Below are 21,412 nucleotides of genomic sequence, written 5' to 3' on the forward strand. Positions count from 1 at the left end.
CTTCGACCCGATGATTGAAATTGACCTTCCAAGCATTATGAATGACCGTGTCGACGCATTGTAAAAGCTCTTCATAGTTGTAGTTCTCCAGCCCGAGCCTTTCGAATTGAAAATTCACATGAAGAAACTCCACACGCTATGGGAATTGCTTGAAAAAGGCAAGTCCCTTCTCTTGCAGACTTTGTAGTTGTCTTTCTCCTGCGTCTACCGATCTGTTGAGACAGTAAATCTTAGTGACTGTGAGATCACAGAGAAGCTCTGACAACAGGTATACCCCCAGGGATCTGGTAGAACCAGTAAGAAGGACAGCATGGCTTTCTCCAAGATCGTCTGTATATTTTCCAACCAAGTTTGCAAGTCTTGCTTCACGATCAAGATCGCTTTCTGCAATTTCGTCCAGCGGACTTGGATCCTGACCTTGGAGTAAACCATAGACATATTCACTCAGTTGATGAACTGTTGGTCGAGAGTATAGCTGCGGGTTATCAAATGCTGCTCCAAAGTCACCTTCCACGGACTGGAGGGACGCCCGAAGACTTTGTCCAAGATTAAGAGTTTGAAGTGAGTCAATTCCCAATGCAAAAATATCTGCGTTTTCATCGATGATAGGAACAGGCGAAATGCCGGATATTATTACTGTAATATGCGCCGTGATATCTGACTTGGTAGCGTCTTGGGTGAGTTGCGCAACATCTGGTAGATCAACCCTTTCGTAAATATTGTTGATCTCTTCTTCGTAGTCTGCCAGAGTGGGATGTCGCCTTACAGTGCCCTTCGGGGTAAGCTGGAATGGCTTGGATTGCAAAGAAATAGCGACATGACTTTTTATCAACTGCGCATGGCCAGGAGCTGTTCGATTAGCCTGTTCAATTGTCGACCAAACCTCATTTATGAGCTCAGTTGGCTCGCTAGACCATATACTCCAATCAGGTTCAATCAGAACGGAAGGCTGGAAGCGACTTTGGCCAAGGACTATAGCTCGGTTGACAATATGATGTCCATAAATGATCTTTTCCATAGTTGTAGGGTTGAACTTTTCTCCATTACTGAGAACTATAAGATCATCTCGTCGACCAGAATAATGCCACAGATTACCTTTCTGAGGATGGCAAACGAAGAAATCTCCGGTTCGGTACTCCTGTTGATCTGGGGAAGTATGGAAAGCGCCTTGGGCGACACGGCCCTCCGCACGATTGACCACAAGTTCAAAAAGACCATCACCAGCGTCTTGCATGATTATTCCGGCGTTGGGGTTTGGTTGAAAGTAGCTCCAATCCTCTTTCTCTTCGGTTTTCAATAACCCAAACATTCCACATTCGCTGGATCCGAAGGAGATTTGCAGGTGAGTGAGTCCGGCAACATGATCGCCAATTTCAGAAGCTAAAGGTGCACCTCCAAATATAATCGAGCGAATTTGCGCAAGTATTTCGTTCCTAGTTCAGACCTCGCAAGGATCTCTAGCACTGATGGGATAAATATACCAGTTTGGGGGTTTTGCTCCTCGACTATCTGAGAAAATAGCTCGACTGTCAAGGACCTATCCGGTACCAGGACAAAGGGAGTGGAGAAAAATATTGGAGCTGACATGCCAATGAGGCCCATGATATGGAAGAAGGGACCCATCACAATTAGCGCGAAGATTCTGCGATCACATGAACAAACCGCTGGTTTTGCTTTCTGAAGTTGAGAGAAATCCAGTCTGCTCCAAGGCAAGGAGATAACCATTGGTAATTGGAACAGGTGTAGGTAGCCCTGCCAAGTTGAGTCAATTTGAATTATCCTGGATTGACCTATGATTATTATCCGCCATGAAAAAAGACATACCTGTCGTTTTAGAGCTATGGATGTATAATGCAATGCGATCCTCCGAGTCCTCGCCCGGCTCCTCAGCGCGGGGAGTATCGACATTTTTGTCGAAAATTTTCTAAAGACTTGGAACCTCCCAAAACTCAATAGTGGAGTACACAGCAGCGAGATCACTTATTTGTCGGCTTCGCTCTGCTGTATAAACCATTTTGGTAGACCCAGTCGAATTCAATAAGTGTTGAGATGCCACTACAGAGTTTCTAGTCGAAAGAAGTAGGGGCTAAAGACAATTCTTAGAATATCTGTCTCATCCATATCTGGTCCAAGTAGTACTAACCTTATGTCGCAACGTCATACAAGCTAGAATAAATGCGACATACCGAATATCACTTGTTCCAACAAATGCTAGAGTCTCAGATTGATTAGAAGAAATGACATTCTCTCGAATCCAGAATGCCATATAGTTGGCAGCTCTTGCTATATCGGCGAAGCTGATGTCTTTTCATCCTTCAGAGAGATCAGGTATTACTGATTGAACACAAAATAGTCTCTCGGGATCGCTTTCCGCAATATACTCTGTAATGCGCACCAGAGATTTCTGGAAATCGACGATGGACCCCATGATGAGATAAGAAATTCAACCAGGATAGCGAATCTCAAAATTATTTCGTTGTTTGTCCATATCGTTGGCTACATTGGTGTCTACTTATACTTTGTCTGGCGGAGCTGGCGGAGCTGAACCTTCGCCATGAGGAAATGTAGCCATTCACGCCTCCACAATCCATCGATCGCGGAAGGCTGGTTGCACGTTGCTCCTGGCGCCTCTCAAGGCCGTGGCATCAGACGTGGCACAGCTGAATTGAGATTCTGTCCTATGAGATTATGCGTAGGGTCCTGGAAAATGAGAGGTGGGGTTCCATGATAGGTAATTGCCTTCGTCGATCATATCAGTACGACCAGCTTTGCATAATGAGGGGTTGTGCCATTGCAAGCGTTTCTGTAGGTACTTCAGTCTACATTCAATATTAATGGGCGGGGGGCTCAATGTAGCTGTAGCTACGCGCGATTGAATTGAATACTTTGGGCAGTAATTCAGTGGCATAGCCGACCGAACAAACCACATGTGACTCGATCTCCTATGAACTTTAAGAAGCATGATCGAACATCAGGAGTCAATCCCGTTGAAGTTTGGCACCATATCTAAGACACTAAGTATACATTGTAGCTAGTTCTGCGCATTCTTTTCCAGGTAGGGCTCATACAAGATTTAAAGAAGAACTATAGAGTACCTAATCGGATCTACACACTCCAGCCTTTCAAAAAAAAAATGTGACATACGGTAACTTACAAATCTTTAGATTGACAGATCATCAGTACTAGTGACGATTTTAGGCCCATCGGCAGATAGTCTGTATCATGATATTCCTGCTTGCCACAAGCTTGGTCATGGGATGTACATCTAGCATTTACTAGTAGTTTCCTGTTTTCCTTTGGTACTTACGTATTGATTTGCATACGATCAATCGTTTCTTAATTTAAGTAAATTTGAGCATTCAATGAAGAAGATCATATCCCCACTGATAGGGCGTTCTTGGGTCCACTACTATTTGATATAGAGGCACGGTGCTCTTACCCTAGCTTGTCACAAACCGCAGAAAACGAAAGGCCGACACTGAACCAGCGGTATCAGCAGGCGATCTTATTCAATAGGTAAAACATTATTATTAGCAAGCCTATCAATCCATACAGGCAAACATTTCATGGATTTGAAAACCGCACTCAAATTCGGAAAAACAACGCGCCTTGCCCTCTTGTTCATCTACCGGAGACTTCATAAAGAGGTGACGTGGCAGCTAAAGTAGCGGAATAAAATAGGAAATGGCTATAACTTTGTACATTCAAATTTATTTACTCTCCAAAATCTTATTGCGCTTCTTGTTTTTGACTCACCTATGGGGGCCCATAGCGATCACCAGGGAAAGCCCCATTTTTGCCTGTTCTTGGCCGGCAAAAAACCACTAGGCCTGCCTTACACATCAATGTATAACTTCAAATTCTATTTAGGCCTGTTGGATATCGCTAAGTTAAGCTTCAATCCTGCCATCTTAATATATATATTCGAGATGTCACCTTTCTCTCTTTGAATGAACTTCAAGCTCAAATTACTAGCATGATCTAAAATATTTGGAAAACAAGACATTTCTCTATTTGCGTTTCCAATTCTCTTTACAATTCTCTTTCCACTTCCCTTTCTACTCGTCTTCTTAATCATCTTCCTGCGTGTATTTCTATTTGGTTTTTTATCAGTGTAGAGCTTACAGTATAGGTAGCGGTGTAATAAAGGATAAATGTTACCGATGGCCACGGGGGTTTTACTCACCGAATACCAATTTATTTGGCAAATGTTCACATAACCTAAACTCTTCCAGGGTTGTCCCTACTGTTTTATCAAATCTGGTATACCCTACGCTGCTACAGTAACTTTTACTCGAGAGAAGCATGTATACTGAAGCATGCATCCGATGTCCAGCATTTAAAAGAACATACCTGGTCGGGTCTACAATACGCCCCCGAACTATTCCACTCGAGATGCGTACAATGTGGAGCTCAGAAGCTCTAAGGAAGTCGATAACAGGGTTTATTGACAATGTGTGACAGGGCACAGTCTGTCTTTTCTATTCAAGTTCAAGGCAGATAGGGAAGCAGATTGGGTTTGCTCTTCAGTATCACAATTTAGATTTCCTACTCTATAGCCGGATATTCTGTTCCTATATGCGTTTGTTGAAGCTGAAATTCTCACGACTCATTAGCTCTAGCTCCTTGATAGACAGGAATGATTAGTTCCACTTTGTTCCTCCGGATAATAATTTATCACTTGATAACTGATACAAGTAAATCAATCACCTGACGGTTGCATAGACCATACAGCTCCCCGCCAAGTCCCCCGAGGGACGAAGTAGGACAACGCCGTCAGGTATAGAATAATGAGAGGGGCAAGAATGAATCAAAATTTTCGAAAACTCGGAAACTCACTGTCCACATAAATGTACGTCGAACTTTATTTGCATCGGTAAAGATAGTATGGAAATAAGCACAGTAATTCGAAGGCAAAACAATCCAACGGACTTTTCAGAGGCTAAAAGAGCCTAGCGATCGCCATCTCGTTTCAGATCATAGAATCGAATTTTAAAGCGTGGTATGAGTGCCTATTTACAGCCGCGTTCCTGCAAAATGTGCCTGGTTTCAATTAGATCTAGCTTGTTACGAAATTGACGTCCGGTCCCGAGGTCCCTAACCAAGACCATCAGATCATTGCCCATTCTTAGATGGCCAATTTACAAGGGACGATAAGTTATAAATACCCCTATTTACTGTAAATGAGTGATATCCATCCATTCTATCTTCATAACAAATTTATCAAAACTCCAAGCTCCAACGCTTCGCTTCCAATCTTCAAAATGCGTTTCATCTTGCTCGCTGTTTTCGCCTTTGTCTGTGCCGTTATGGCTGCCCCGGACAGCAAGGCCACCAAGGTATGAGAATATTATAGAAACAGCTATGGGCGATCTAATAATACCCTTAGGTTCCCAACGGCAGTGCCTGTAAACAGGACGGTAGCATGGGTAACTGCGAAAGTAACTTCTGTCTGGTATGTGCTAAAATCAATATGTCGTCTGTATGTTTAAAACGGGATATTAACCTCATATGCAGCAAACTCCCACCGAAGTTACTGGGGTCTGTCAGTAAATGAAGGCCAGAACTATCCAGGAATAAGCGCCTGGCTCATACTACAAGTACCTAATAAGAACGATGGATCTACAGTGTTAGTTCTGATTGGACAATTTTAAAAAACAAATCAATAAATGAATTTTCAATTTTTTCTCTCATAGTAAGCCAACGGGTGATAACATGCCAGTAAAAATACTAGAGATTTCTTTCAGCTATCAGCCCAGAATCAATTAAAACTGCTTAGTTTGTTGTGTCTGACAAGTCGCCATGTTACAAAGGCCCCTGTCATATTGAGCCCAACGAGCCTTCGCTTATAGCCCCTGTCTTATACAACCACCCAATATTGTCAATGAGGCGGTCAATGCACCCGCTGCAGTCTCACGGCGCGCTTCAGGGGCAGTCTTTTATTTTCATCTAGACTTCTGTGAGTGAAGAAGGATCTCAATAACCACAGGCTTATCATCGTGCCCAAGACGCTGCCTCTTCTTCGGAAGGAAATCACCTACTCAACAGCCGCAACCGAAGAGGACAACATCCTTCATAGGCTAAAATATGTCGATTAGCGAATCAAATTTTTTACATCGCTTTATGTCAATGTCGATTGGATTACAGAGACAGTGGCAAATCATCTGGGTCTTTCTGCTAGTCAATGTGAAGTCGTTGGTGTCGAAGACTGGTTACACGGCAGTTTCAATGTCTGCGTCCCTGTGGACATCAAAGGCAAGAAATTCAATCGTGTGTTGATCCGGTTCCCACTCCCATATCATGTAGGGGAGAATGTGTGCCCTGGAAATTCGGACGAGAAACTTCGTTGCGAGGCAGGGACGTATGCGTGGATGCAGGATAATTGCCCTGATGTTCCCATTCTACGGCTTCATGGGTTCGGGCTGTCTAGTGGACAAGCTGTAAGTGATGCTCTATTCAATGTTGATCTTTTCTTATTGAGTAATTGATTGGGCTCAGAACGGTAACGCTAATCTGGAAAATGAGCCTTGGCCTTTTAGTTTACACATATTGGCAATCTATATCCTTTGAATCGCGCCCTGCAGTAAAGCAAAAATATATGACGAGGTCAGAATGGAATACCTGGGTGTCATGGCCGAAGAAGAAAAGAAGACGCCACTAGCCTGCAAAGAGAATAATAAAGCAGGCCCCAAGTTATCTGAGATTCTGGAAGATAATTGGCAATCTGGGACATTCTGGTATTCTTTAGCACTTGACAGCCCGACGGGATTTTCTGGATTTTCCATCACCAACTCAAGCCTCGCTTTACTAAGAGCTTTGAGGGTTTCAATGACGACGGGTTCCAGGAGGCGCTTTGCTGCTTCTGGTCAAAGGACCTCGTGCGCATATCTATCGATAAGATGAAGGATAGGGAGCAGTATGATGCTCAACTCAAAGAATTTTCTAAGGTCACTGATGAACAGGAAGATCATGATGAAGCTGTTGAGGTAAAAGAAGAAGATAATAACAAGTCTTCTGAGTCCACAGGCTAGGATAAGGTTACGATGGTTGTTGAAAATTTTTGGTGAGCCAGAATTTGAAAACCTCGACATTGCAATAACTTGACATTTCCAATTGCGGAACTTCAGGCTACTAGAAGTTAGTTTCTCACATGTGCATAAATTCATTCTTTATCTAGTTGTTCTGACTTTTTAAATAACCTAAGTCCACTGGCCTTGGTTACTGAGTCCGAGTCTATTACCCACCGTGACGGCTTGGAGCAGGTAGGTACTATAATCATGCTCATGATGTTGGGCATCACCGTTGAATGACTCAGAATGCTGGCAAAAACACGGGCACCAATCGCTCCCTGGATTTATATATTGTGAGGACCAAGTCGACCATGAACAATAAAAACATGATTAAGTTTGGAGAATACCTATGAAGTCAGGTCGTAGAATATTCTACTATAAACCATCAAGAGCATTCACCATCAATGTTATACATATAGTAGATGCTTGACGATGGAACGGGTCAGGAACCCGGCAGCGTCACATGGTTGGGCGTGACACGCTTAACCATATTCGGCTTAGCCCCTTCTCCCCTGAACTGTACGGACAAACACCGCGTATCTGTTATCTCCAGGCGACTGACGACAGACTCCATTACTTTGTTCGACTCTTCTCTTCTCAGTATTAATTTAATTTTGAAGCCTTTGGCTTTTATTCCTTTCCATCTTTTGGTACCAGTCCCCCGTCGCTGACCCGTCATCTACTTTTGTTGGTCGACGCGACCCCTGTCAACAATTTAATCCTTTCACGCCGATCGCGCTCCTCCATTCTCAATCTTCGATGATCCCCCCGAAACTGTCGCTCTAGAGTTGGAATAAACTATGGAAGTTGCTGCGCCAGGGGCGCCAAATGGCGTTTCTATGCCAGATCCGGCAGCTCTGGTGGATTCAGGTGCTGTGGTCCAGTACCTGACAGACGTTCTCCAGGTGACACTGGGGGCTCTGAAAACCGAGTTGGAAAGCGCTGGGAGCTTGCTCTCCTCCGCCAGATACAACGACACTCTGCAGCGATGCACGCGATTTGCGTCTGAATCGCAGGTCGCGGTTTACGTGCAGAAGGATATTGTGGCTGCAGAAGAGACAAATGGCGAAACGGACGCTGCTGGTCAGTCTACTAATTATTGCTTTGCCCGAGGCGGTTTCTTTCCCCAATACTGACGCTGGCGCTATAAAATAGAACCTTCGATACAGTATATCTATACATTATCTTCCGAAATCTCCTCCGCCTCTACTACCGTTTCGTCCGTGGCCTTTATCAAACGCCCTGCCCCTATCGACCCTACTCTCTCAATCGCCGCCCAAATTCAAGTCATGAATCTGCCTGGACCTGCATCTCTTAACAATGCTCAGTCACAGCAGGGAACTTCTTTGTCACCCTTCCAGGTCATCCACCTGATGCTTCACCATGGTCTGACGCCTTACTTCGAAGCCAACACTCGTAACCAGGAAAAACTCTCAGGCACCAAGCCGCGAACGGATACGGAGGCGAAGACCGGAATTCCAGGCACGAAGAAGAGGTTTGCGGAATTGGAACTCGGTTTGATGCATCTCCAGCAAAATGTGGAGATCCCAGCTTTAAACTTGCCTTTGCACGAGGTAGTCCAGGCCGCATTGAAAGAGGCCGAGACACAGGGTACCAGGCCATCCGTCGAGCTTATTCCGTCAACCGTCTTAGATAATAGTGCGTTTACAAACAGTATCCAAAACACCGTGAATGGATGGATTAGGTCGATCCAGACCATCACTAAGATATCGCGGGATCCAGAGGGAGACTCAGCATCTCCGGAGGTCAACTTCTGGCTATCCATGGAATCGGCTTTGGAGGGAATTGAGGCCCAGCTGCAGGGCGATGGCGTGAAATTGACAATGGACATCCTGCGTCATGCTAAGCGCTACCAGCCCACCCTCAGTTTCCAGGCTGATACAGGTTTGAAAGATGCCACCGAATTGGTCCAGAAGTACAACCAGCTCATGCGCGATTTTCCTTTGGACGAGTTGCTCTCTGCAACCTCTCTGCAAAAAGTTCAAGAGTCCCTGGGCTTGATTTTCAATCATTTGAACAAGAAGCTGAAGATTTGCCCCTACCCAATCAAGCGAGCGCTTTCCCTTGTTGAGGCTATTTCTGGAGACTTAGACAAGCGGATCCACGAACTCATTAATGGACGTGAGATCCTTCACCTTGATTATCGCGATTTCCGCTCATTGATGAAGGTGACCCAAGCAATTTGGCGCACTTGGGATGAGAACCTCAAAGAATTTACCAATGTGGCCCGTGAATCAACAAGACGTCGCAATGAAAAATTCATTCCAATCAAGATAAATGCTAGAATCGATAATGTTCGTGAAAGATTGAAGTACATTGATACCTTCCGAGTCAACCACGAGCAGCTTCAGAAGACTATCATCAATGTTCTTGGGCCTAAATCCTCGACCTCGGAGTCTGGAGTCGTGGATGCTGATGGCGCTGTTATTGTGGAGGAAATCGGTGATGTCGATGCCGTTGAGGAAGTCACCCACGCATATGCTGCTCTCCAGAATATTGACGTTTTGGATGTTTCTGAAAAAGGAGCGCGAGACTGGGAAAATGCCGAGATCGGCTACAGTGAGCGCACATCTCGCGTTGAAAACTCAATTATCGCTCGCCTCCGTGATCGTCTCGCCACTGCTAAGAATGCCAATGAGATGTTCCGTGTCTTCTCCAAATTCAACGCTCTGTTGGTTCGGCCTAAGATTCGAGGAGCTATCGGTGAATATCAAACACAGCTCATTGACAACGTGAAGCGGGACATATCCGCTCTCCACGAGCGATTCAAGCAGCAATATGGCCACTCAGAGGCTCATGCAATGGCCCAGCTGCGTGATTTACCACCTGTATCTGGAGCTATCATCTGGGCTCGACAGATTGAACGCCAGCTTGATGGCTATATGCGCAAAGTTGAGAACGTTCTTGGAGAAGACTGGCATCTGCATGCCGAAGGTGAAAAGCTTCAGGCTGAAGGCAATCTGTTTCGCAAGAAGCTGGACACGCGGCTCGTATTCGAGTCGTGGCTTTACGATGTGCAAAGACGGCATATCACGATTTCTGGCCGACTCTTCAACGTTATAAGGAACCGTGCCGCAGGAAATACGCTTGAACTCACCGTAAATTTCGATGCTCAGATCATCGCCCTGTTCAAAGAGGTTCGCAACCTTATCTGGCTGAACTTCCAAGTTCCTCATGCTGTTAGCAACATCTCTAAAGAGGCTAAACGTGTTTATCCATATGCGATAAGCTTGATGGAGAGTGTGCGAACTCTTTTGCAGACCAACCGTACCATTGCCTCAATGTCTGATGTCTCTATTCTTCTTAATGGTTACGTTAATGACTCACAAGCCATGGTCAGCAAGGGCATTCCTTTGCGATGGGAGTCTTTTGTCCATTCCTATGAGCTTCACGTTAAACAATCGGCTCTGGCCAATGGATCTATTGACCCCTCCAAGCCTAGGGGCAACGAAAGCAAGCATGTTCAATTTGTTCGAGAGTTCGCTGGCTCAGCTTCCGTTCTCCAGAACAAGACCGCTGTTTTATCATCCATCAATGAAAGCATCCAAAAGGCAGTTCACGAGTTGAAGACATGCTCCTACAATGCCACTGCTTTCAAGCAGCGACTAGACATAATCCAAACTGCAGTGGATAAGCTCAATCTCGAGAACTACGTCAATCTTGAATACTGGGTCTCTGAACTCAATGGCAAGATCGAAGCCATTCTTCGCGAGCGGCTGCTCCGTGCGGTCCGCGAATGGATCACCACATTCCAGCAGTCTCGCAATGAAAGCTTTTCCCTTCAAACAAATGGTGAATCAGAGGCTACTGCGTACAGCATTGAGTTTTCTGAGCTCTTCCATGAAATTTCGATGAAGAACCAAGTTCTTCATTTGGATCCGCCTCTGCAATTTGCTCGTGCCAGCTGGTTCTCGCACTTTGACTCATGGCTTGGCGTGATCTGCAATCTCGAGAAAATCAAAGCAACTCGCTATCAAATTTCCCTTGATGTGCAAAGCGTTCGTCAGTCTGAAGCTTGCTTCGCTGATCTTCCGCAGCACTGTACTACTGAGTTGAACCAAGTTTATAGCGTGGTGGAATCTCGACTGAAGGATGTGTCAGAATACGTTGATAAGTGGCTGCAATTCCAATCTCTCTGGGACTTGCAATCTGATCAGGTTTACGATATCCTTGGAGATGATCTTTCTCAGTGGCTTCAACTGCTTCAAGAAATCAGAAAGAGTCGCGCTACATTCGACACCTCTGAAGTCAGCCGGGCCTTCGGAAACATTCGCATTGACTATGAGCAAGTTCAAACCAAGGTCAATGCCAAATACGATCAGTGGCAGCATGAGATCTTGCAGAAATTCGGCGCCAAACTTGGCGCTCGCATGCGAGAAGTACACTCAGAGATCGCTGCAGCTCGCCGTGATCTAGAGGGACAGACACTGGAAGCCTCTTCCACGGCCCACGCCGTCTCCTTTATTACAATCGTTCAGCAATGCAAGCGAAAGACTCGAATCTGGGAGCCCGAGGTTGACATGTTCCGCCAAGGCCAAACCACTCTCGCTCGTCAGCGCTATCAATTCCCAAGTGACTGGCTTCACGTGGAGAATGTGGATGGCGAATGGGCCGCCCTGAACGAGTTGCTTACTCGAAAAAGCAAAATCGTCCATGACCAAACCGAAGGACTTCGCGCAAAAATTGCCGCGGAAGATCGTGTCATCGGTGACAAGATCGCCGAGGTTATCGGGCAATGGAACGATGAGAAGCCTGTTTCAGGCACAATCCCTCCAGAGGAGGCGTCTCGCACCCTCAGCTCTTTCCAGTCCCGTCTTGAGTCCCTCCAGTCCGAGTTTGAGATGGTCTCTAAAGCCAAGGAAGCTCTTGATCTTCCTGCCAGCTCCGAGTCATCATTGCCTGCCATCCTTGAGGAAGTCCAGGACTTCATGTCCGTGTGGGCAGCACTTTCTACAATCTGGAAGAGCTTGAACGATCTTCGTGACGGACTCTGGACTAGCGTTCAGCCCCGAAAGCTCCGCCAGTCTCTGGATGGGTTGATCAAAATGACCAAGGAAATGCCTAGCCGCATGAGACAATACGCTGCATTCGAGCACATTCAGAATGTCCTTCGCCAACTTTTGAAAGTCAACTCTCTGCTGTCCGACATGAAGTCTGAAGCAGTCAAGGAAAGACACTGGCAAAAGATTTACAAATCCTTGAAACCTGGCAAACGATTTTCCCTAGTGTCGCTGACTCTGGGTGATGTCTGGGATTTGCAACTTGCCACGAGTGAAAACATTATTCGTGGTGTGATCGCGCAGGCCCAGGGCGAAATGGCCCTCGAGGAATTCTTGAAGTCTGTTCGCGAGACATGGCAGAACTACTCCCTGGATCTTGTCAACTACCAAAACAAGTGTCGTCTTATCCGTGGTTTCGATGACTTATTTGCCAAATGCAGTGAGAATCTTAACTCCCTGCAAGCGATGAGGCATTCGCCATACTACAAGGAGTTCGAAGAGGAAGCCACCTCTTGGGAAGATAAGCTTAACCGTGTTCATGTTCTCTTTGATGTCTGGATTGATGTTCAGAGACAATGGGTCTATCTTGAGGGTGTCTTTACAGGAAACGCAGATATCAAGCATCTGCTGCCTCTTGAGTCCAGCCGCTTCCAGAACATTAATTCGGAATTCTTCGCTGTCATGAAGAAGGTGTACAAGTCTCCATTTGTCCTGGACGTTCTCGCAATCAACGGTGTCCAGAAGTCTTTGGAAAGATTGGCTGAACTGCTCAACAAGATCCAGAAGGCTCTTGGTGAATATCTGGAACGCGAACGTGTTTCCTTCCCTCGATTTTACTTCGTCGGAGATGAAGATCTGCTCGAGATCATTGGTAACAGCAATGACATCTTCCGCGTTGCCAAGCACTTCAAGAAGATGTTTGCCGGTTTGTCGGGCATTCTCATGGATGATGATAACAACATTGTTGGTATCACCTCCAAGGAAGGCGAAGAGGTTCGATTGAAACGCGAGGTCAACCTTATCAAAACACCCAGAATCAACGATTGGCTCACTGCGCTGGAGAACGCCATGAAGTTGACACTTGCAGAGCTTCTTGGCGAGGCTGTTGAGCAGTTTGACACTCTCTACAGCGCCCCCGAAGTCGACCGAACTGCCTTTAATGACTTCCTGGCCAACTATCCTGCCCAAGTTGTTGTTCTTGCTAGTCAGGTCGTGTGGACAAATGTCGTACAAAAGTCCCTGGAGGAAGGTGGCAGCAACCTCTCTACCTTGCAAGATTCACAAATCAGAATCCTCGAGTTACTGGCCGCCACTGTGCTTGGAGAGCTCGATGCTATCACCCGCAAGAAATGTGAACATATGATTACCGAGTTTGTTCACCAACGTGATACCATTGCTAAATTAATCGAGTTCAATGCCACTACACCAACCCACCACCTTTGGCTACTCCAGATGCGTTATGTCTACCAGCCCGAGGGTGATTTCCTTCAGCGTCTCTATGTCCACATGGCAAACGCCAAGCTCAACTATGGTTTCGAGTACTTGGGTGTCCCAGAGCGACTTGTCCGCACCCCGCTTACAGACCGATGTTTCCTTACTCTTACCCAGGCTCTTTGCCAGAGACTCGGTGGTTCTCCGTACGGTCCTGCCGGTACCGGAAAAACAGAGTCTGTTAAGGCTTTGGGTCTTCAATTGGGTCGTTTCACCCTTGTATTCTGCTGTGATGATACCTTCGATTTCCAGGCCATGGGCCGTATCTTCCTTGGTATCTGCCAAGTTGGCGCTTGGGGTTGTTTCGACGAGTTTAACCGTCTGGAGGAACGCATTTTGTCTGCGGTCTCTCAGCAAATCCAAAACATTCAGATTGGACTGCGAAAGGACGAAGATTCTAAGACTCAAATCGAACTCGTCGGAAGGAAGCTAGCTGTTAACCCCAACACTGGTATCTTTATCACCATGAACCCTGGTTATGCAGGCCGATCCAACTTGCCCGACAACTTGAAGAAATTGTTCCGTAGTGTCGCCATGTCCAAACCCGATAAGGAACTCATTGCCGAGGTCATGTTGTTCTCCCAAGGTTTCAAACAAGCCAAGCCTTTGTCTAAGCAAACTGTGCCATTCTTCGATCATTGTGCTGCTCAATTGACCAACCAAGCTCATTACGACTTCGGTCTCCGTGCTTTGAAGAGTGTCCTTGTAAGCTCTGGTGGTCTTAAACGTGCCCGTCTCGCGCAATCGGAGGGAGATCTTGGTCCCGATGATGTTATAGAACCCCAGATTATCGTTCAGAGCTTGCGTGAAACCATTGCGCCCAAGCTTGTACAGGAAGATGTCGACAGAATGCTTGGAATTCAGATGGAAGACTTCCCTGGTGTTGACTATGTTCCTGCCAACTTCGAAAAACTTACCCAAGCAATCCGGGACATTGCCCATGAACAACACTTCGTTGACAGCGATATGTGGATCGCTAAGGCTCTTCAACTGTACCAAATCCAGAGCATCCACCATGGTGTCATGATGGTTGGAAAGTCCGGAGCTGGAAAATCTGCTGCTTGGAAAATTCTTCTGCAGGCTATGCAACGCGTTGAAGGCGTAGAGGGTGTCTTCCACATTATTGACTCCAAGGTTATGTCAAAGGAAGCCCTCTATGGTAACCTTGACAGCACTACTCGCGAGTGGACTGACGGTCTCTTCACTGGTATCCTCAGAAAGATCGTCGACAACCTTCGAGGTGAAGACAGCAAGCGCCACTGGATTGTCTTTGATGGTGATGTTGATCCCGAGTGGGTTGAGAACTTGAACAGTGTGTTGGATGACAACAAACTGCTCACCCTCCCCAACGGAGAGCGTCTCAATCTGCCCCAGAATGTTCGCATCATGTTTGAAGTCGAGAGTCTGAAATACGCTACCCTCGCTACTGTCAGTCGTTGTGGTATGGTATGGTTTAATGCTGATACTGTCACTGCTTCTATGATGATATCCAATTACGTCGAGGGCCTCAAAACGAAGACTTTCGAAGACTTGGACGATGATAGTGCTCCTGCCGGAACGACTGCCGCCAAGACACAGGACACACAAGATTCACTTTCCACGATTCTCAAACAGCATCTTGAAACTGATGACATCGTTCTCAAGTCATTGGATGAAGCGAAGAAGTACAATCACATCATGGAGTTTACCGATATTCGGGGATTGAACACCCTATTCAGCTTACTGAACAAGGCCTGCCGCAATGTTTTGGAGTACAATGTGCAACATGTTGACTTCCCTCTAGACCCCGAACAGATAGAGTCTTACATCTCTAAGAAGCTTTTGCTTACACTCGTCTGGTCTTTTACTGGTGATTGTCCACTTACAGATCGCAAGGCCTTTGGTCAATGGCTTACTGGTACATCAACTATTGATCTGCCACCAGATGGAGACTCATCTCTCATTGATTTCGATGTCACGCTGCCCAAGTCGGAATGGACAAGCTGGCAATCGCAGGTGCCTTCAATTGACATAAACACCCATTCGGTCACTCAGACTGATGTTATTATCCCAACTGTGGATACTGTCCGACACGAGGATGTCCTCTACTCCTGGCTCGCCGAGCACAAGCCTTTGCTTCTCTGCGGTCCTCCTGGATCTGGTAAAACAATGACCCTGTTCGCTGCTTTGAGAAAACTGCCAAACATGGAGGTTGTCGGCCTCAATTTTTCCAGCGCGACTACTCCGGATCTCCTGATCAAGACCTTTGAGCAGTACTGCGAGTACAAGAAGACACTTAATGGTGTTGTGATGTCACCTAACCAGATTGGTCGTTGGCTGGTCGTCTTCTGCGACGAGATTAACTTGCCCGCCCCCGATCGCTATGGTACTCAGCGTGCTATCTCCTTCCTGCGTCAACTTGTGGAGCAGAATGGCTTCTGGCGTACCTCTGACAAGACCTGGGTCTCTCTGGACCGCATTCAGTTTGTCGGGGCTTGTAACCCCCCAACCGACGCTGGTCGTACCCCTATGGGTGAACGTTTCCTTCGCCATGCACCCCTTATCATGGTCGATTACCCCGGAGAGATCTCTCTCAACCAGATCTACGGCACATTTAACTCGGCCGTTCTCAAGATTCTGCCATTACTTCGTGGATACTCTGAAGCTCTTACCAAGGCGATGGTCCAGTTCTACCTTGAATCGCAGTCGAGATTCACACCCAAGATTCAACCTCACTACGTCTACTCTCCTCGTGAGTTGACTCGCTGGGTTCGCGGTGTTTACGAGGCTATTAAGCCTCTCGAAACACTCACGATCGAAGGCCTGGTCCGTATTTGGGCCCATGAGGCTCTACGTCTCTTCCAGGATCGATTAGTTGCTGAGGATGAGAGAGCTTGGACTGCTGACGCTGTTCGCCGCATTGCCCTGGAGCATTTCCCTACAATCGACGACCAGGAAGCATTGAAGGGCCCCATTCTGTTTTCCAACTGGCTTTCCAAGCACTATGTGCCCGTTGAGCAAGAGCGACTTCGTGATTTCGTGAAGGCCCGTCTGAAGACCTTCTGCGAAGAGGAGGTTGACGTTCCTTTGGTCTTGTTCAATGACGTTCTTGAGCATGCCTTGCGCATTGATCGAGTCTTCCGCCAACCTCAAGGTCATCTTATCTTGATCGGTGTTAGTGGAAGTGGAAAAACAACACTGTCTCGTTTTGTTGCTTGGATGAATGGCCTGAAGGTATTCCAAATCAAGGTCCACGGTAAATACTCTTCTGAGGACTTCGACGATGATCTCAGAAGCGTTCTCCGTCGCGCTGGTTGTAAGGGTGAGAAAATTTGTTTCATCATGGATGAAGCCAATGTGCTTGACTCTGGTTTCTTGGAGCGCATGAACACCTTGCTTGCCAACGCCGAGGTTCCTGGTCTTTTCGAAGGCGATGAATTCTCCTCTCTCATGACGGCCTGTAAAGAAGGTGCTCAGCGCCAGGGCTTGCTTCTTGACTCTCAAGAGGAACTTTACAAGTGGTTCACACAACAGATCGTTAAGAACTTGCACGTTGTATTCACCATGAACCCACCGGAAGAAGGCCTTTCCTCCAAGGCAGCCACTAGTCCAGCCTTGTTCAATCGTTGCGTGTTGAACTGGATGGGTGACTGGTCCGACCAAGCTCTCTTCCAAGTCGGATCTGAATTGACTCAATCAGTCGATCTAGACAAGCCGAACTTTACCTCTCCTGACAGCATTCCTGTGGCTTATCGCGAATTATCCCTCCCTGCGTCACACAGAGATACTGTTGTCAACTCTATGGTGTACATTCATCACTCCCTTCACCGTATTAACGAGCGCCTGCATAAGCAACAAGGACGCTCCACATTCCTGACTCCTCGTCATTACCTTGACTTTGTTGCACAATACGTCAAGCTCTTCAATGAAAAGCGCGAGGACCTGGAGGAGCAACAACGCCACTTGAACGTTGGTCTTGAGAAGCTCCGTGACACCGTCGACAAAGTCAGCGATTTGCGTGGTAGTCTTGCTCAGAAGAAGACTCAATTAGAGAAGAAGGACGCTGAAGCCAATGAGAAATTGCAGCGCATGGTTGCAGATCAACAGGAAGCAGAACAGCGCAAGACGGTTTCGCTTGAGGTTCAAGCTGCACTAGAAAAGCAAGAGAAGGAGGTTGCGGAGCGAAGAGAGGTTGTCTTGCACGACTTGGCAAGAGCCGAACCTGCTGTGATGGAGGCCCAGCGGAGTGTCAGCAATATTAAACGTCAACATCTGACTGAAGTCCGATCAATGGGTAACCCTCCAGCCAGTGTTCGACTTGCGTTGGAAGCCGTGTGCACACTTCTAGGTCACAAGGTCGATAGTTGGAAGACAATCCAGGGTCTCGTCCGCCGAGATGACTTCATTGCCAGTATCGTCAATTATGACAATGAACGCCAGATGACTCGAAACCACCGTGCCAAAATGCAGAATGAGTTTTTGTCCAAGGAAGACTTCACCTACGAGCGTGTGAACCGTGCCAGTAAGGCCTGTGGTCCCTTGGTCCAGTGGGTCGAGGCTCAAGTAAACTATTCCGAGATTTTGGATCGCGTTGGCCCCTTGCGAGAGGAGGTCGATCAACTCGAGGAACAAGCTTTCCAGACCAAGGCTGAGGCGCAGACTATTGAAACTACCATTCAAAGTTTGGAGAGCAGTATTGCCACCTACAAGGCTGAATACGCTGCACTTATCAGCGAAACCCAGGCCATCAAGACTGAAATGTCCCGGGTTCAGTTCAAGGTTGATCGGAGTGTGCGTCTGCTTGATTCCTTGGCGTCTGAGCGTGAACGTTGGGAGGAAGGTAGCAAGTCCTTCGAAACTCAGATCAGCACTCTCGTCGGCGATGTGCTCATTGCAGCTGCTTTCCTTGCCTATGCTGGTCTTTACGATCAGCAGTTCCGTAAGGCGATGGTGGATGACTGGGTGCACCAGCTTGCTCAGTCTGGCATCCACTTCAAGCCCCATAACCCCATCACCGAGTACCTGTCCAATGCCGATGAGCGTTTGACTTGGCAAGAAAACTCTCTCCCTGTGGATGACCTCTGCACTGAGAATGCCATTGTCCTGAAGCGCTTCAACAGATACCCTCTGATCGTCGACCCATCTGGCCGAGTGACCGAGTTCCTGCAGAAAGAAAGCAAGGACCGCAAGCTTACCGTCACGAGCTTCTTGGATGACTCCTTTGTTAAACAGTTGGAGAGTGCCCTGCGTTTTGGCAACCCAATCCTTATCCAGGATGCAGAGCATTTGGACCCAATTCTCAACCATGTTCTCAACAAGGAATACCAGAAGACTGGAGGTCGTGTACTGATCCAGCTTGGCAAGCAGGAGATCGATTTCTCCCCATCCTTCAGACTGTTCTTGTCTACTAGAGATCCGTCTGCCTCGTTCCCGCCAGATGTGTGCAGTCGTACCACCTTTGTCAACTTTACAGTCACCCAAAGCAGTTTGCAGACGCAATCTCTGAACGATGTATTGAAATTTGAGCGTCCAGATGTCGACGAACGCCGCAACAATTTGGTCAAGATGCAAGGTGAATTCAAGGTCCATCTCCGCTCCCTTGAGAAGCGTCTTCTGCAGGCTCTTAACGAGTCTCGTGGAAACATTTTGGATGATGACAACGTTATCGAGACATTGGAAACCCTCAAGAAGGAGGCTGCCGATATTTCAATCAAGATGTCCGAGACTGAAGGCGTTATGACAGAGGTTGAGACTATCACTCAGCAATACAGCATTATTGCCCGAGCTTGCAGTGCTGTTTTCGCTGTTCTAGAACAGCTCCACCACATCAACCATTTCTACCAGTTCTCTCTACAGTACTTCGTGGATATTTTCAACGCCGTTCTCTACCAAAACAAGCGTCTTGCCCAAGAGAAGGATCACTCGGCCCGCGTGCAGATTATTATTCGAGACCTGTTCATCACAACCTACCAACGAACCTCGCTAGGCTTGGTTCAAAAGGACCGCATTACTCTGGCCATTCTGCTTGCCCATGCCACTCCATTCCCAATGGACAGAGCCCTTCTCGACCACATCCTGGACGAGTCAGTTGAGGACGCCGATCTTTCGACCACCACAGACATCCGCGAGCAAGTGACGAGCAAGCTCCTGAACATGTCCCTGTTCAAGGAATATGTCCCCAACATCCCTCAAGATCAGTGGGATCGCTTCTTCGGCGAAGAACTTGCCGAGAATGCCGTCCCAGTTGTTTGGGAAGAGAGCACCCCCAAGCTTGACCAACTGCTTCGCTCATTGCTTCTTGTCAAACTCTGCCGCATGGATCGATTTGTTCCCGCCGCTGAGCGATTTATCGAGGCTGTCTTCGGCCGTGAGCTATTCGAGGGTAGCAGTGATCTCAAGGATGTCGTTGATCAAGTCACGGCAACCACCCCTATCTCTCTTAGCTCCAGCCCCGGCTTCGACGCCAGTTACAAGGTCGACGCATTGGTTGAACGCACCCACTCTACTTGTGCCAATATTGCCATGGGTTCAAATGAGGGTCTCGAAAGTGCCGACAAAGCTATCAGCAACGCCGCTGCCACAGGTAACTGGGTATTGGTCAAGAACGTCCACTTGGCGCCCTCGTGGTTGCAAAGCCTGGAAAAGAGGCTCGATTCCCTCAAGCCTCACAAGGAATTCCGACTCTTCCTCTCTATGGAATCTAGTCCTAAGATTCCTGTCAACCTTATCCGTGCTTCTCGCGTGCTTATGTATGAGCAGCCTGCTGGTGTCCGTGCCAACATGAAGGATTCTATGTCTTCATTGACTACCCGAGCTAGCAAGGCTCCTGTTGAAAAGGCCCGTGTCTATCTATTGCTATGCTTCTTCCATGCCGTCGTTCAAGAAAGATTACGCTACGCTCCTAGCCTTGGATGGAAGGGCTTCTGGGAATTCAACGACAGTGATGTGAGTACTAACATTATCTCTTCCCTCATAATAACAAAACAAATGCTAACATAACTCAATAGTACGAATGCTCTGCCTGGATCATCGATCACTGGGTTGATACAGTCGCTCAAGGCCGTTCCAACGTGGCTCCCCAGAAACTTCCTTGGGAGATGATCCGAACTCTCATTGCCGAGATGTACGGTGGAAAGATCGATGACGCCGCCGATTTCCAGCAGCTCCAGAATCTGGTGGATAGCTTCCTTACACCTGCCGCCTTTGAAGATGACTATAAGCTTGTTTCTGGTGTCGAGAATGACGAGCTCCTCACTCTGCCTACTGGTACAAGCATTCGTGACTTCATCGCTTGGGTTAATAACCTTCCTGAGCGTGAGCCACCTACTTACCTCGGACTTCCGGCTAATGCTGAGAAGTTGCTGTTGGTTGGTCATGGACGCAAGATGATCTCTGATTTGTCGCGTGTTACTACTCTTCTTGATGAAGGGGAGCAATTGATGATTGATAATTAGCTTCTGTATTCATTTGTTTTCTCTACTTTCCTTTTTGTATTTTTCTTTATTTTGTTTTGTTTGTGGAGTTGAGATGATTTATCTCGAGAGACGCTAGAATGGCTCGATACCCCAAGACCAAAGACCGTCGGCGAATGTCATTTTAAGACCCAATTTCTTGTTCTTTCGTTCTTTGCATATTTCTTTTATAGATTTTGAGTGTATATCCCCTTTCTTTCATTCTTTTACATGTACAAATTGAATTGAAAGTTTTCTACCCGATTATTGAGAACATCATGTACACACATGCTACGGCTTTTGACAGTATATGGGAACTAATATAGAATATTCATACTACACAATTTCAAGCTTAAGATCGAAGAGTGATATAATCAATAGCATTAAGTATCCAGTATAC

At 47.0% G+C, this 21,412-nt stretch overlaps 3 protein-coding genes across 3 annotated transcripts; 2 read left to right on the forward strand and 1 right to left on the reverse strand.

The window, feature by feature from the left end:
• Nucleotides 1-136: 136 nt before the first annotated feature.
• Nucleotides 137-1,602, reverse strand: N7478_004777 (acyl carrier protein; the record flags this gene model as incomplete). The annotated part of the gene is made up of 2 exons (XM_056920991.1): nt 137-1,380; nt 1,482-1,602. 2 exons carry the CDS (start codon nt 1,600-1,602, stop codon nt 137-139), a joined length of 1,365 nt encoding a protein of 454 aa, XP_056779028.1.
• Nucleotides 1,603-5,264: 3,662 nt separating this feature from the next.
• Nucleotides 5,265-7,031, forward strand: N7478_004778 (uncharacterized protein; the record flags this gene model as incomplete). The annotated part of the gene is made up of 5 exons (XM_056920992.1): nt 5,265-5,339; nt 5,390-5,455; nt 5,518-5,541; nt 6,099-6,440; nt 6,759-7,031. The coding sequence occupies 5 exons, from the start codon at nt 5,265-5,267 to the stop codon at nt 7,029-7,031; spliced, it is 780 nt and encodes a 259-aa protein (XP_056779029.1).
• An 839-nt stretch (nt 7,032-7,870) lies between these two features.
• Nucleotides 7,871-21,015, forward strand: N7478_004779 (uncharacterized protein; the record flags this gene model as incomplete). The annotated part of the gene is made up of 3 exons (XM_056920993.1): nt 7,871-8,153; nt 8,226-20,506; nt 20,569-21,015. The coding sequence occupies 3 exons, from the start codon at nt 7,871-7,873 to the stop codon at nt 21,013-21,015; spliced, it is 13,011 nt and encodes a 4,336-aa protein (XP_056779030.1).
• Between the last annotated feature and the right edge of the window lie 397 nt (nt 21,016-21,412).

This window comes from Penicillium angulare, assembly GCF_028827245.1.
Source record: "Penicillium angulare strain IBT 27051 chromosome Unknown utg000004l_segment0_segment0, whole genome shotgun sequence".
NCBI classification, from domain to species: domain Eukaryota; kingdom Fungi; phylum Ascomycota; class Eurotiomycetes; order Eurotiales; family Aspergillaceae; genus Penicillium; species Penicillium angulare.